Here is a 16,639-nt window from a genome sequence, read left to right on the forward strand (position 1 = left end):
TAGATAAATGACGCCCCAGGTTATGCCGAGCTATTTGCATTTCATTTTGTGGAGGCCAAGGGAGAAGAAGGGGATTAAACAGAGGGATGGATGGGAGAGATCAAACGGGGGAGGTGTTTGGGGTTGGAGGGATCGGGAGATGGAGGTGTTTACTCCTGTGAATGTGTATGTATGTGTGCGTGTGGGGGTGTAGATCTCCCCTTGGCCATGCATGATGCTGTTGTCAGATAAAAGGATTGGTAGCAGAGGGGGCTGATGGCAGCTGTCAGAAAAAACGACAGGACTTGTACTTGTGTATGTATGTGTGTGTGTGTGTGTATTTTTTGAAGGCACACAGCTTTGTAATTACTATATATTGGCCCTTGGGAGACATGTCATTGTCGGCTACAAAATCTCGAGAGGAAGCAGAATGTGCTTTACTTGAGTTGCATCATTGAAGTACATGAGAGGCTCCCCCTGTCGAAACAGCCAGCAATGAATGTGCTGTAACCTGCTGATAAAATATTTAAAGTACCCCTACACATTGTCAGAGATGGAGAAATCTTTAGAGAATATATTGCAAATAGTTCATCATCCTTTTCAGGAGTCTTATTCATCAACTTTCTTGCTGCTTCTTTTCAAGATGGTATTCATACTAAGGTCCGTTTGAAAACAACTCTGGTGGTTTTTGTCTGATAGTTCTTTTGGTTTAGTGTGATATGATTGTCCTCTAGTCCTTCAGTAACAAACATCATCACATTTGTATCCAGAAAATCTTAATTCTGATTCTGGATGGACTCTGTCGGGATGATGTCATTACTGTTGAAAGAAAAATATAATGCACTTTGCATGTAGTCAGTATGTTGAGAACAAACTCTGGTGCTGGCCTACAGTAAGACCCGAACCTGCTTAAAAACGGGGGTCTCGGTTAGCTTCCAAGTTCACCAGAGTTTTGTTCGCCATAGCTGAGAACGCATTCCAGACCAAACAAGGGAAGTGAACCAAAATGCAGTGCATTGTGGGTTGTATTTGGTCTTCTGCTAATGATGTCAGATAGGTTTGCCGAGTGTGGCTATTGTTAGAATTGCTATCAACACCAGCCTTCAGTCCTCCTAGCAGGTTAACATCCACATACTTGTGTTAAATATGGTTGCACCTTACACAGCATATTACTTTATCTCCATTTTTGCCTAACTGGGCCACACTACAGGAGGCTCTTCTTCCAGTTGTTTACTTCCGGGTCGTAGTGCAGCATTAGTCTGGAGGGCAGTAGCCACTGACCGGAGCTACAGCCTAAATGAGTGGTGGGTGGCTACGGCACACAACATTTTAAAGGCTTTGGTGCTCTTCACAAAGTGCACCCTGAGTCCACCGGACTTCATATGTGAAAGCGACCTTAATCTAAATGTACTTAATTTCAAACCACATCACATTCCCCTCGAGGGTTTTGTTCAGAAGGTGGCGTTAAGTTCCAAAAATGCCCTCATCTCAAAATGACATATTCTCAGTACATGGCATGGTAACAGCTGGTAATTTACAAAGATCCCTCTGATAGCTGTCATCATCTCTAGGGTATTTTAAGACACATGAACAGAATGTCTGAAGTATATAACAAGGATCCTTTTCCTACTTGTTCATAGACTATCTTGCAGTAAGTTTCCAGCAATGAGTTTATGCTACAGAATGAAGAGGGACGTCTTATCTTACTTTGGTTATGAACTTTGACATGAAATACATAAGTATTGGTATTGTACTTTGGGTATATCACTGTCAAAACTGAACCTTTCTTTAAAATCTAATTGCTGCTCGTGTCTCCTGTAGATTCCAGTATACACAGAGATAACATTCAGGTGTAAGCATCCATTCAACATAATGCACATGTTTTATGTGTTACATGCGGCCCTCTTTTCCGTTTCCCTGGTTCTTTCTCCTCCCTCTACGTTCTGTACACCTGAGTGCAATTTGCACTTGTGGATTGGAAGGGGTATTTAGAGGATCCAGGTAGAAGAGCTCTCTACCACACACACTCTGGGCAGTGGATGCGGTTAGGAGCTTTTGTTCCCCATTTTTACAGTTTTTCCTCACACGTCTAGATTGCTGGCTTTTGTTATTTTTTGTTTGGACTGTAGAGCTTTTTTGGTTTGTTGAGGTTCGACTGTTCTTCTCAGGTTGTTTTTGCTGGAGGTGCAGAGAGCGACAACCCCCTTTCATGGTTGACTCAGCACCTTCCTTTGTTCTTATCTTTTTGGTACCATCTCCAGCCCCTATTGTTTCTTTGGTTTCCTTTTTATCTTCGAGTACTTTGGGAGGGATATTTAAATTGAATAAAGCTTGGGGTTCAACTTTCAATCAGTGCAGCGTCCTTATATCTTTTTCGGTCTCCATGTTTTGAGCCTTAGTTTAATTGGTTTGGGTTAAGGAGGCCGTAACATGTGACACAATATGTTTTAGACAAAAGAGTAGTATGTGAGTAGAACGAGCCACAGAAAAATAGCTGTACTTGTTACACTGCTTTGCATGTGAGTAATGAAATGTGGCAGCTGACGTAGAACAAACAGGCTAAATATTACTCAATGTAACCAAAGTCAATGTATCCATAGTCAGTTAGGGTAAATGCTCTTTTTTCGGACTGAATCTTTACACAACGGCTAGCTCCAATCAAGTCATTTGATTGGGCAACAGACTGTTTCACTTCACTGGTAAATAAATAAGGGTGAACGTACAAATTTGCTCATCTGCGACAACATGTAGACATACAGACTGTAAGGAATATGAAGACAAATTTGACTGCTGCACTTCCTGTAAAGTAGCTGAACTTGTTGTGTTGGAGAAGCACAATAAATGTTAATTCAAACTATCATGCTGTTGCTTATTACTTGCTTGTAGAGGTGTTCTATAACAGTAATACCACAGTTGAGGTCAAGGTGATTTGACTAGTAAAGAACTTTGCTCACATTCAGTATAAGTTATATGTTTCTATCAAGATTTTGCTTAAATAGTGTGTTCAAGGCAGTACATAATAAAAACACCTGTTTAAGTTAATATGGTTGGCAGAAAACTTATAATTATGTATTTGTCAACTACCAGTTAACTTTACTGAGGTTTTCTGTGTAGCTTCTCAGTCATCCAGGTCAGGGTAAATTTGAAGCTTTGAAGGCTTCGGACGGACTTGGTTGACAATCCTGACTGAGAACGACCGGTCTTGAATAGATGTTGAAGATGTTTGAGAGGTGAAAAGTCTTCAAGATCTTCAACCAAGTCTATTTGCCTTTGGAACAAGCCTCGAATGCATCTAGTTTGTATTTTTGGTCCCATTTTCCCCAACAAACAAGGCTAATGTGTTCCCAAATGACGTAGGCGACCATGTTTCCGATCAAGTTGTTGGAGTACTGATGAATTATTGAAGCAATACCGGACACAAGGGACAGCAGACATACAGAATGCCAAGCCCAGTGGTTTTTTTTTTTTTTTTTTATTGAAATAGGAGAGTGCACATTAACCACATCTATGTAAATATGCCAGAATTAGCACAAGAGCTAAATGTCATTTGTAGTCCACAGGCAGGTACTAACTAAAAAACATAAAAACAAATGTTCAACTAGAGGACAACTCCCAGAACAGCATACAAAAGAACTCACAGCAATTTTACAAACAAGTTGGACACAGTTGTCACACAAGAAAAAACAAAGCCACGTACAATTAGCTAATAAAAAGGGCAGGATGAGCTAAAAGCCCCCGGATGGGCACCTGAAGGGGAGGACAGATATTATATGATTGGAGGACAGGATGATTAGAGGACAGATATTATATGATTACATGACTGATTATTTTTTAACCAATGTTTGAGGTTTTTTTGTAAGATATTTTTGGGCCATTCTTGCCTTTATTGGAACGTACAGCTGAAGAGAGAAACAAAACTTTTAGAGAAGGGAGTTGGGAATGACATTCAGCAAAGGGGTAAGATGGGATATAAACCCACGGTCGCTGCGACAAGAACTACAGCCTCTATTCATTGGGGATGCAGTGTAACCGCTAGGCCATCTGGTTACTCAAACAGACACCACTTTCTGACTAAATTCAGTTATTTGCTTCTCTGTACAACTTGTTGGGTAAATCTTGTGGGTTAATGTTGAGCATTTTACTTTTGCATATGGAGGGCAAAGTTTAAAAAAGTCACAAGGGGTGCTAGTAGCCTGGTCAGATAGAGTGGGCGCCCCATGTATGTAGGCTGAAGTCCAAGCGGATGGCCCAGGTTCGATTCCTACCTGGTGCTCCTTTCCTGCATTTCATTCCCCACTCTCTCTCTCTCACCCAGGTTGCCCACACTATCCACTGTCCTGTCTCTACAATAAAAGCACAAAAAGCCCAAAAATAAACCTTAAAAAAACTCTTACCCCATAAATATTTTCACCTGGCCAATAACACTAATATCTAGATATAGAAAATGGGACCAATATTGGGCAAATTTATCTAATTCAGTTGTTTCACTCACTCAAATAAAACAACATCCTGACTCTTTTCGTTCATCAAAAACAAAAACGTAAAGGATGTTGTTGATATTGTCAACCTAAAGTGAGTGTTGATGCTTCCTGAGGCAGAACGTATCCATTATGCTATCTCCCCACATCTGCCTTCTCCACTTTCCAACATCCACCCACCTTAGAACACGAAAACCTGAGCTTCAGCTGTAATGGACTATCTAACCTGTTGACTTGTGGGTAATGCAGTTTTTAATGGACTTGCATCGAACTTTCAGAGCCAGGGAATGAGGCGCGAATGACAGCAAGGGCAGGGGGCGCTTTAGAAAACAAGAAAGAAAAACAGGAATTGAGAGGAAGAAATACAAACAAACAGCGAGATAAGAATGTTTGGCTGTTATTGTTTTCCGTGTCTAACATCCTGAGACATGGCCTGTGGTATTCAGGAGATTTAATGCGGAGGAGGGAGAAAGATCCATAAAGCCTCTACTCTCCCTCAACAACCCCAGGGGAAGCCATCTTTAATTCATAAACACTATAAAAATAAAGGTTTTTCTCTGATGGCCCTGCAGCCTGAAACAAACTCTGAAGCTCCATGGCACTGGGCAGATGTTTATTTGATGCTTATGGATGGATATTGGCTTGCGAGACCCGGCTTATATGATATACGGAAGCAAAGAGAGTCTACCTTTGGCTGTGCTATTAAGTGGATTCCAATAAAAGCTCTGTGTTGATTCTGTCTCTCTGCAGACAGCAGATGGACACATGACAGCCTGATTTTTAAATGAACAGACTGCCAGCTCGATACCACAGCTGATTGAACAAAGAGCAGGGCACTAATGCACTCTGTTTGACCTCCTTGAAGTATTGCATGCCGGGTTACATATATATGCAATGTCGACTTTATTTAGCTATATTGGAGTCTCAACCTGATGTCCCTTCTAAATGGTATATGGACTTGAGCTTGTATAGCGCTTCTTTAGTCTTCTGACTACTCAAAGTGAATTTACATTGCATGTCACACCTATATTCACACACTGATGGCAGAGGCTGCTATGTAAAGTGCCCATCAGTATTAACTAATCCATTCATACACATCAATAAGCCACAGATAAAGCATCAACTTAGGGTTAAGTGTCTTGCCCAAGGACTAATCGCACTGTGGCTCCCAGTCAGTAGATGACAGATTCCACCAAGTTGCAATAATCTTTCCTCTACTCCTTCAATAACAAACATGATCCCATTTTTATCCAGACATTCTTAGTTCTGATTCTGGATGAACTCTGTCAGGATGATAACATATGCACTTACCCTATAGTCAATATGTTGAAAGATATTTACTGAAGCCTGTGTTACATATTTTTAAATCAACATTAGAATACTTTTAATAAACATGTTTTTCAAGTCATCAAATAATCATACTTACTATAAATGTATATCTTCAAAGATTCTCATGAATATATTTATACATGTATCTGTCTATGTTTGTTTGTATATGTCGTGTATCTATATGTATTTATGTCCTTCTTTAATAGCTAACGTTTTTTTTCGCGCAGTGCCCAGCGTTTTGTTTTACAAGCCCTCTGCCGTTTTCTGAGCGCTCAAGTTGAAAATCTTTCAACTTTTCAGAAAGGCACTGTTGACGTCATGAGTGATCTTTTCCAAATGAAAAATTCCTTTATTATAGCGACCTACGGATCGTTTCTTGTACCCACATCCTCTTTGCTCCGTGTCTGATCGGGTAAACGGAGCAGTGTCGTTCATACAGTGGCCGTTGTCAACACACTGTTGGCATAGAGACAGGACGGACGTGCAGTGCCTTTCTTCTCTCCCGAGCGCACAGCCAGCGCTTTTCTGCCTGGAAAAAACGCTGGGTGGGCATGGGGCCTTACACTCACACAAAACAACGGAAACACAAACATTAAAACAATGTCACAATTGGCAAAATAAGAAATTAAAGGCAAGTCTGAAAAGGAGGGTTTAATCAGGAATTTGAATTGTGGCAGGTTGGTACAGTTACAGATGTGTTTGGGGGTGATGGGTTCAGAGGGGGCTGCTATGGAAAAGGCTCTGTCGCCCCAGAGAAGCTCTCTCTGGTTCTCTCTCTCTGCTTCCTCTTTGCTTTCCAACCTCTATGTCTGCAATAAGTATTGTGGATTAAGCTGTATTATTCTTTATGTTGTTTTATTTCCACATAATGAAAAAGCCAAAGAATGAACAATTGAACAAAACAACAATGTTATTTTCAACTTACTGACTTTATTTTCAACATCGCAAATAAAGCCGTTCTCCTGATGTTGTTTTTTTCCTCTAATGCCCGGCTCTAATAAAAGGACGTGCACTATTGATTTAATGTGGAAAGGAAGTCAGTCGGACAAAATAAATACTGAAAAACACACTGGTGCATCTTTTCCATATGTTTATACAGACGCGCTCGTAATCATTATTAAATGTCCTGATGCCTTAAAGTATGAAATATATTTGTTTTCGCAGAGCGTTGATGTTACACACACAGGAACTATTTCTCAATTTGCAGATTTTGCACTTTCACACTCCCACACATGGAAACAAGCTTTGGTTTGCTTTTATGCCAGCCTGTAATTTCACCTCACTGACCATCATTAGTCTAAGTCCCCATGGTAACAGGTTTTCACCATTTTTTTCCCCCATTATCGTAGAATACCACCAGGGGAGCCCGTTGGGTTGTTGGGTTATTGAATTATATGCATGTGTTTTATTCATGGCTGAGAAAAATGAACATTGAAAGAAAACTTTGAAGCTGTTTTTAATGTATAATTTACGTCTGATAATGAATTATTACTGGTCTTTGCGTAGTGTTTCCCATCGCCCTCCTGCGCTCTGTGTCTGAGAGAGAGAGGAGGAAAAGCCATGATTGACAGCTCGCTTCATGCTCTGTAACTACGGAAGCTGACAAGGTCATGTCAGATGCAATGATTGGTGAGGAGGAGTGTTTGGGGAAATATTCTCCCTTTCTCCCTCTTTGTCTCTCTGCCCTGATCACACTAAATGTGTTCGACAGCCTCACCAGCGCACCATTGTTGCGGCAATTTATGAATGAAAGGTGAATCTACGGTAGAGTAGTGGAAGATAACAGATACAGAAAATAGCCTGTCTATCCTTTTGAGGCTAAAAAATACAAGATGAAAGACAACTTTGTTCCTCGGGCTGGCTTGTCTCTTTCTAGAGGTAGTGGGCTTACGGAAATGTGTGTGTGTGTGTGTGTGTGTGTGTGTGTGTTTGTCCATGCATGAGTTTCAGATATCAGAGAAATGATTTGAAGGGCGACTTTGTCCTGGCATAGCAATGCTGTTGTTCCTCACCTCTTCAAAGCCTTCGAGCTGTTTATGATTATGGAGAGCTGTGAAGGTCAAACAGAGCAGCTGTTGCATCACACTTTGCATTTGTTATGCTGAATTTGTTCTCAGGCATAGCTCTGCAAACCCACCGCTGTGCAATAAGACTTCTTTGATGTGCAATGGGATCTAATGGAGGCAGTTATTACTCATTGAATAAACTACATAATTAATAAGGATTTTTCCTCTAACAGTGGCAGCATGTGAGCTCTCTCTTTATTATTGCACGTCTGTGGTACATACTTGATTCTGATTGGCCAATTATGCATACCGTTGGTCTGCTATCCCTCCAAAGATCACCGTTGTTAAGGAGGACAAACCGTTGCTTAGTAATTCAGGCGGTTGCTCTTTTCACAGCTTCTGGAGGATTATCCCAGAACTTCCAGCAGATAAGTGTGCATTGTGTGTCCGCTCCGGCCCGTTATGACTCCATGCAACCTCGTCCGTCAGCACCCACAGGCTGCGTTTACAGATTCACTCGCGACAGCATGAAATAATAAAATGTATGTGGTATAAAACCGTATAAAACAATTTAAAACACATAAACAAACACACATACGGTCATGATTCTGAACCGTTAAAACTGAGTGTTTTATTCTGAAAGTAAGCCGGATGTTTTAATGTTGTTTCGGTGACTGACTTCCCGTCATGCTCGATCTTTTCTGTGGTTAATTGATGCGCCGTGCTTGGGCATACAGCAAAAATAGAAGTCTTGCTTATCTGCTGCGGAGGACTCTGAACTGCCAGAGCTGAGACAGAGCTGAGACGCAGCGCAGCGGAGCCAGTGGAAGCACACACATACTGACTAAAGTGAAAATCAGCTCTGTTGCCGCAATGGAGCGGAGACGGACTGCATCTGGTGGAATTTGGCCGTTATCATATCAGTCTGTGGAAAGAAGTTTGATATGATGTCCGTTTCCTGTAGAAGGAGTAAAGATAACAGTGGTATTAAGAGGATAAAAGACGTTAAAAGTAGACAATATGACAGAGAAGCCGTACATGCAGAAGTGATGGAATTGAACTATTCAACCCACATATGCTTCATTGGATCATTGGACTGTCATTGTAGTTAAAATCAAGAAAAGAAAATGGTGAAGCACTACTGTAGCCGTGTTGAATGTTCAAATCTCAAAAAGCAACATTTGTGTTTTTATCCAGAAACCACGATGAAGGACCTTAAAAATTCACTGACCCATCCAGCCGAGACGACAGGCACAAATCGCCCCCTCTCCACATGATTTATTAAAAAAAGAGCTTTAAGTATGGTGATGCTTCGGTCACAGGCATCAACCATCAACAGCCTTCTAACCAGAAATGACAGGCAGGCAGTGAAGCAGCAGTTAGAATAGGACTAATTCATTCCTTGGTTTAGACTCGAGCTGGCCCAGCTATTTGTTGATGTTCCACTTTTGGATTGCTGATTTGCTGTCAGACTGTGGTTAGAAAAGCTACTTGTAAATGTGACTCTGTACACTTGGCTGGCTTCTCAGCTAAATGGCACCAAAATACTCAAATCAATGTCATACAATTTCTTTCAACACATTTGACTTTAACGCGAACAACATGAAGCTAAAGAATCCAATTGTCCTCAACTCATAGGTCATGTTTAGCACTGTGTTAGCCATAAACTTAAAAGGCAGCTCTCAATTTTAAAAGTTTCTTAGGATGTAAAAAAAGCTCAGTGGTAGAGTCCATCGTCTCTCCGATGGAAGGTTGGGGGTATGATCCCCAGCTCCTGCAGCCACATGTCAAATGTTTCCTCAGGCAAGACACTTAACCCCCGAGTTGCTCCCGCTGCTTTGTCGGTGGCGTGTAAATGTGTATGAATGTATTTGTTAATTCTGATGGTATAACTTCAAATAGCAGCCTCTACCATCAGTGTGTGAATGTGACATGCGGTGTAAAAGCGCTTTGAGTACTCAGAACACTAGAAATAGTCTTCAAGCTCAAGTCCCTTCTCCATTTACCATGCACTAGTTTGTGAAAAAAAATTGCAAAATGGTATGGTATTTGCTTCATTGTAAACAATCCATACTTTATGCAAATTTGGCAATATCAACTTGATGAAACTAATGTGGTGAAAGAGGTCAACATATTATCTTAGAGCAGAAAAAGGATCTATTCGCATTCACTTCCGCTCCACTTCTACTTAATCCTCCTCGACTTTCATTTTTTCATTCATCTCAGGAAGAAAACAAAGGCTTTACTTCTGTGGTGCACTTTTAATAATGTTGTCTTGTAACTGCAGTAAATCCCTAAAGTAGACCTCTTCTCTTCTTCTTCTAAAGATAAGCTGGCAGTAGTGTTCGTGGCTCTCCGAGTACAAAGGCGATTATGAGATCTACATTTTATGACTCTTAAATTGCAGTGGATAATCCAGAGATATGCAGCCTGACTTTTACAAATTCAAAAGGTAATATTTTGATTTGTGACTGCACATTGATTTTTTTTTTACCTGAGATGTGTTGCACTCCACATTCAAAGCTGAAAAAGAAGGGGCAAGTAAAGAATAAATACTTTATACTTTATTGATCCTGCGAGGGGAAATTTGTTGTGCTGGCAGACTGTGAGTATAATTTGTTTCTGGTCGTGTTGAAGTACTCAAGATTGGTCTTGGTCTCAAAACTGGTATCGAGACCAGTATTTGAAGGTTTCCGTCTCTGTCGGTGGTTGTTTCGTCTCAGAATTGAAAGCTTTTTTATTCAAAGCTTTTTTTAATAGTCTTGTCTGGGACTCAGACTGAGCCGACTCCAGATTTTAAATCAAGACCAGTTAAAACCACCACTGAAAAACGCTCCTTTCTTAAAAAATGAATAGCTTCAATTCATTTGTAGTTTAGTTTGCCCACTGGCTAAGGCCACAACCTTCCGGGTGTTTATTTATTTATGTGGATATCCATTAGCCATTAACTGAGCAGCAACTACTTTTAATTTAAAATCCACACAAATGAAATAATTAATAATTATCAAAATAAGTGACACCCAATAATAAGTTGTGGTCTAAGTGAGTGACACGTCCCCTGCACAGAAGATGATGATCCTCCTTTGATATTTATGCTCTTGTCTCGGTCTTGCCCTGCCTTGGTCTTGGTCTTGGTCTCAACTTGGTCTAGATCCCTAAATGTCTTGGTTTTGACTAGGTCTAGGAGCACCCTGGTCTCTCTTGACTACAACACTAGTTTCTAGAATCCTTGCAAAAAAGGACAATTTTGAACTATGAAACTGTGAAAAACACCACAAATCAATGTAAATAAGCTAAAACCAAATTAAGCACAATAAACAAATTATTGTCATGTCTTAATGTTTGGCACTTTTGCATTTTTTAACCTTAAATAATTCATATTTCCATGTGGCCCCATCACACACATATATGTTTAGGTTCTTATTAAATACGGCAGCTTTGATTTAAAGAAAAATCTCCCCCGGAAATCCTAACTGCATGCTGTCCTCTCAAAATGAACTACATGCACGGACAAGAAAAGCAGTAAAGAAACATCATCTAGTTCTAAGTCTTTCACGCTTCAGCAGTGACAGGCATCCAGTGAAAGGCCCACTGCAGAGAGTGCGGCTCTAACAGCAGGTCAGCAGTTAAATGAACTTTTGTTCTGCAGTACTGAGAGGATCCTTCATCTGCATTGAGCTAGAAGTAATGAAAGTGTGTTGGAGCATTGAAGATTGATGCCAGGGAACTCCCAGACCTCTTCCCTCGTCTTTTCACCCTCTCCCCTTCAACTATAAACACTCTACCTCTTCTCTCCTGCCTTCCTCTTTTTAACTGCTATGCTTTGTGTTTCTGCCACTGCCTGTGTCTTTTCCCCCCTAGCTGTGTCTGTGTTCCCTCCTCTTCAGAACTCTTCCTCTAATTGTCTGCATTTGTGTTTCTCGGTTTGCACCTTTTCTTTTTATCTCAATCCCTTCTTGATTGTGCTTTTCTTAAAAAAAGAGCGGCAACTCACTCCAAACAAAGCTATTTTTCAGCTTGACTGTGTCCTGTTCAGACCTTGATTTATCTTGGATTTAAAAATCAATCATCGACATCTTAAGTAAGGGTTATATTCTTTTGTGTTTTTAGAGCTGTTCATCGATTTAAAAATGTAATCATAATTACTCAAAGAAGAGGCTGTGAATAATCACCATCACAACTTGAAAGTACTCGTATTCATAAAAATAGAAAATAAAGACTTGGAATGTGCCATATTGTTATGCAAAGAAAGCCACTAAGCAACCTGATTCGACACAGCCCCAATAGATGATTTAGAATTTGAGGTGGCACCTAGGGTGACCAATCAGATCTCAGGTGGGGCCTATAGGTAGCCCTGGCTGATCCCTAGATCCGCCCCTGCCACCTGACCATGATACATATGCCTACTAAATCTTTAAAATGGTAAATGGACTTCTGACTACTCCAAGCGCTTTTACACCACAAGTCACACCATCACATTCTCATAGCACGCTGATGGCAGAGGTTGTTATGTGAAGTGACCATCAGAAGTAACTAATCCCATTCATACACATTCATACGCTGCTGACCAAAAAAAGGAAAATGACCTGGTTGGTGGCTGGTTGCCCAGTTCAATATCCATGCAATGGCCTTGAAAAAATGACAAAAAATAAATAAATTGTGCACATGCCTCATCATTATCTAAAGAAGTAAGTTCTTATCTCAAGTCATGTATTTGTGATATTAACTAGACATTACTTGTGTTTTTTTCCCAAAGCTAAGACTGAGATCTGCCAGCTAGTATCTGTTTTTAATGTTAATAAAACAAATATTTAAAGATTTAAAATGTATTACATACCTATCTAGTTGACATGAGAATGATGATAAACATATCATTAAAGGTGCATGTGTATGTAGATTTGGTGGTGAAATTTGAAAGAGAAGTAAAACAATCATCTGTCATTTTTTATGAACTAAATAAACTAACTTTATTCAAAGAAAAAAATGGGTCCCTGGAACCATGAGCTAAAAATCTACCAGGAGAGTTACGCTTTCACTGTTGCGGGCCCCCCGCCACAACTTCAAACAGTGTTCCAGGGACCAAATTTTCCTCAAAAGACAGTTTGTGTAAATAGTTATGAGCATGAACCACAGAATCTGTACATTTCTCCAACTTTTACATTTCTCTACCAAAACTTCATAGTGCACCTTTAAAACTGTTAAATTCTTCAATGTAATTCTATATTTTGCAGTAAACAACCAAATCAAAATCTTAAAACAATCTTGAATTTCCCCCTTCTTTTTATTCATTTTTCATAAATCTAGAATTGTTTTGGTAGATAATAAACTTTGACATTTTCTGCACCGGCTTTCTTTTTCTTACTCTTCTCGTATTCCGTCTTAATCATTAAGTGCCTACGTTTTGACTGGGTAATGGTCATAAAGTTCAACTGTTGTTTCCAGGCATTTCTTTAACGGTGTTTTTCTTCTTTTCTTTTTACTCCGTACATCTCCAAGGGCTTATTGATTGGGCAGTTCGTTTGCCCATTCATGGAGGATTTTGATGATGGAGCGTGTAAAAAGGGCAGTTAAACTTGATGACATACCAAGATATGAGCTGGGAGGTTTTATATAGCTGGTCTTGAGTCAGATGTCTCTTAACCAGACACACACACACACACACGCACACACACACACGCACACACACACGCACACACACACGCATACACACACACACACACACACACACACACACACACACACACACACACACACACACACACACACACACACACACACACACACACACACACACACTCACACACACACACACACATGCACACATACGGCCTGCATGCATGTGATCCCAGCCCTGGTGAGGTTTAATGATGCTGTATAAGGGGCTGTATTGATTCCAGAGCTGGTTTAACAGGGCAAGATACCACCACACACACAGACACAGACACACACAGACACACATACACACTCACAGACGCCCTCCGTTCCAACACTTTACTCCATGTTGTGGCCTAACTCGTTTGCGTTCTCTTCGTCACATTACCGTGCATTAATGCATTGCTGCACCCTGTGGTGCTTTTAGTCTTCATAATCGTGTGCTGAGAGGCTCCGGTCAGTCCCATAGCCTGAGTAGCTTTTAACCACATCCAACACATTTTCTTTTATATCCAGCACTAATGTACCATCCATTACCTCGAGTCAAATAAGCAGTCTTAATTCGACCCATGTGGCTTATTCCTGGCGCTCTACACACACTGCTTGGGTTAGCTACCAGGAGCTTGAAGTATAGATTGAAAATGCCAACATGCATTATGCTTATTAAAATACTATGTTAGAAGTGTATGAGAATAGATTTCCAAGCAGGATCAGTTTAATTTGGATACACTATGCACACAATACCTTTTAAAGAGCAAGTTAACTGTTTTACCATTAACTTTATCGTCCTCCTCCTTTAACTCTTAGCTTCTGAGGTGAAAACTTAAAAACCAAAAATGATGACCTCGATGAAAAATATGTAGATAGCTTGCTCATTTTTAGTGAGTGCCCATGCATTTACACATATTCAGAGGTTGATCTAGGAATGTGAATTTACTGTTAATTGCTTTTTCCTGTTTTAACTTTACAGAGTTGTATAAATCTTCCTCATAGTGTCATAAACCTCTGTACATAGTGTCGAGTTTCAAACTTTTGAGGACAATACTCAAGTGGACTTTCTGTTTTCTATGTCAGTGTCTCACTGGTAACAGATTGATTATTTTACAGTTTGTTTTTTAAATTCTCAGTGACTGTTTGGGTGTCCGCCATCGACTGTATAAATTATGGACGTGTTCATTGGATTCAGAAAAGGTGTTTTGAAGCCAAACGATGGCGGCTGCCATGTTGGAAATGCCCCCTCAACCTAACTTTCGAGTACTAGAAACAGACAAAGAGGTGGACTTGATGCGTCTTAACACTGCTGACAAACATCTACAACAAGACTGCTTGTCATCAGATCCTACGCTTAACCTTCACAAAATCTAACTGGTTTATTTTAAAACTCCCTTCCCGTAGTGTGTGATGTTAAAGTCATGAACTGTTCAGACCAAAACTTTTTTTGTGTTCTAGGTTGCAAATATGTTTATTTCTGATGTCAAAATTAGCCTTTTTTTTATTCTCAATGTGTCTGTGGGGGCTTTTTCAGCCAGCCTCTAGTGGACAATCAACAAACTTTGTTTTTTTACACTTGGGCTTGAATTTTTAAAACCAGATGTTGCTGCCTAGTTTCAGCTGAAATGGGTTTATTGCTAATAAAATGAATTTGAAAAGTGGAATGTTTGAATGCATTTTTCATGTTTTAAAATCCAGGTGACATCATGGCATACAGGAAGGTGTGTGACGCCCAGGGTGGCCCATTGGTCGGTGAGGTCCTGCACTGCTCTGGAGCTATGGATCTTGACTGGGACCTGGACAAGGAAGAGCTACAAGAACCAGGACCCAGCATGGACCGCATGCAGATGCAACATGTAGACTGCCAGAGATCAGGTAGGGATCTATTACCTCCCAATATACTGTAAACTCATGTATTTCTGCTACATTTAGAACACAGAGAAATTAAATGCCCAAGCAAAGGTTTACAATTAATGACCAGCACATCACATATTTCATTTCAGTTTTTCACAGTAGCCAAACAAAAAACACAACAAAACATGTCTTGTAAAAATCTGTTGTGATTAGAAAATTAAAAAGAATCTGAATCACCGAATCATCACTGAATAACCCTAACCCTAACCCATTGGGTTGATTGCCAAGTAGGTTTGCAAGGAAAAGAAAAGCGCGATGACTTTCCATGTCGCGGATCTCACTTGAAATAAATTGTTGTTTCATGCAAAGGTGGTTACTTTGCATTACAAACGAGACAATTAGGGCTCACATGAAGGGCAAATGATTGGGTCTGATTGATTACATGATGATTTTTTTAATTATTTATGAAAGAAAATCTCAGATTAATGAGATCCCATAGCTCATAACCGTCAAACAAATACAGTTTGGGGAATACAAATATTCCTAAAATTATCTCATTAACAATATTGAATCTCACTTATATTGTGTACTTCCCTATTATGACATTTCCTGTGGTGATGTACTCTCAGTGTAATGATGATACACATTCGATCCCTTGTGAACAAAGCATGGCTTACACGGTAATAAACACAGCGCTCTGTAATTGATCTCGGAGTTGGCAGGTTTTCCCAGCATGCCAAAACGAGTTTCTATCTCGAGCTTTTGATTATCTTGAAATGTGTTTTGGACAGAAAATGTTCACAAACCCTTTCACATAATTTGAAACCTGTCACTGCGGAAAAATAGGGGGAAAAGGGAATTATGTGAGAAGTTTGCCACTGCCAGCAGCTGAAAAAAAGAGAGAAACTTCATAAGTACCCTGAAGCTAGACTTGAGTTCCTTGGCTTTGAAGGACTGTTTTGAAACGTGCCTGGAGTTCTGTTTTGGTGGCAGCTTTCTATCCTCACATATGCCTGCTCAAGCATATTGGATACACTTTTCAGAACTCAAAACTAAGCATGACATTTTTGTTTGGTTTCCCTTCACAGTTTGTGTTTAGCATAAAAGATGGAGGTTACTGTTAGCCGTTACCTGTTTTGCCAGCTTCAATTGCCTCACTGTTAAAAGTAAATTAAAGCTAAATGTGCAACAGCTCTTCAGTTTGTCTCTGTCATAACTGATGAGAAAAATATTTTTTATATTTTTTGAAGAGTTTTTTGTCTTTATTACATTTAGAAAGGTCATCTTTTTTCACATAACCAAGCTGTGCTATAAAGACTGCAAGCTATTACATACAGTTCTATAGTGGCT

General features: G+C 40.0%; 1 protein-coding gene across 2 annotated transcripts in view; it reads left to right on the forward strand.

The window, feature by feature from the left end:
* The window catches only part of LOC109982366 (inactive N-acetylated-alpha-linked acidic dipeptidase-like protein 2), a 504,674-nt gene that overhangs the window by 181,406 nt on the left and 306,629 nt on the right, over positions 1-16,639 (forward strand). For both annotated transcript variants that reach the window (XM_065956060.1, XM_065956061.1), the window contains one exon: positions 15,134-15,310. In XM_065956060.1, coding sequence (XP_065812132.1) covers positions 15,134-15,310 — 177 coding nt within the window. The remainder of the gene's footprint in view (positions 1-15,133; positions 15,311-16,639) is intronic.

This window comes from Labrus bergylta, chromosome 6 (genome assembly GCF_963930695.1).
Source record: "Labrus bergylta chromosome 6, fLabBer1.1, whole genome shotgun sequence".
Classification (NCBI taxonomy): Eukaryota; Metazoa; Chordata; class Actinopteri; order Labriformes; family Labridae; genus Labrus; species Labrus bergylta.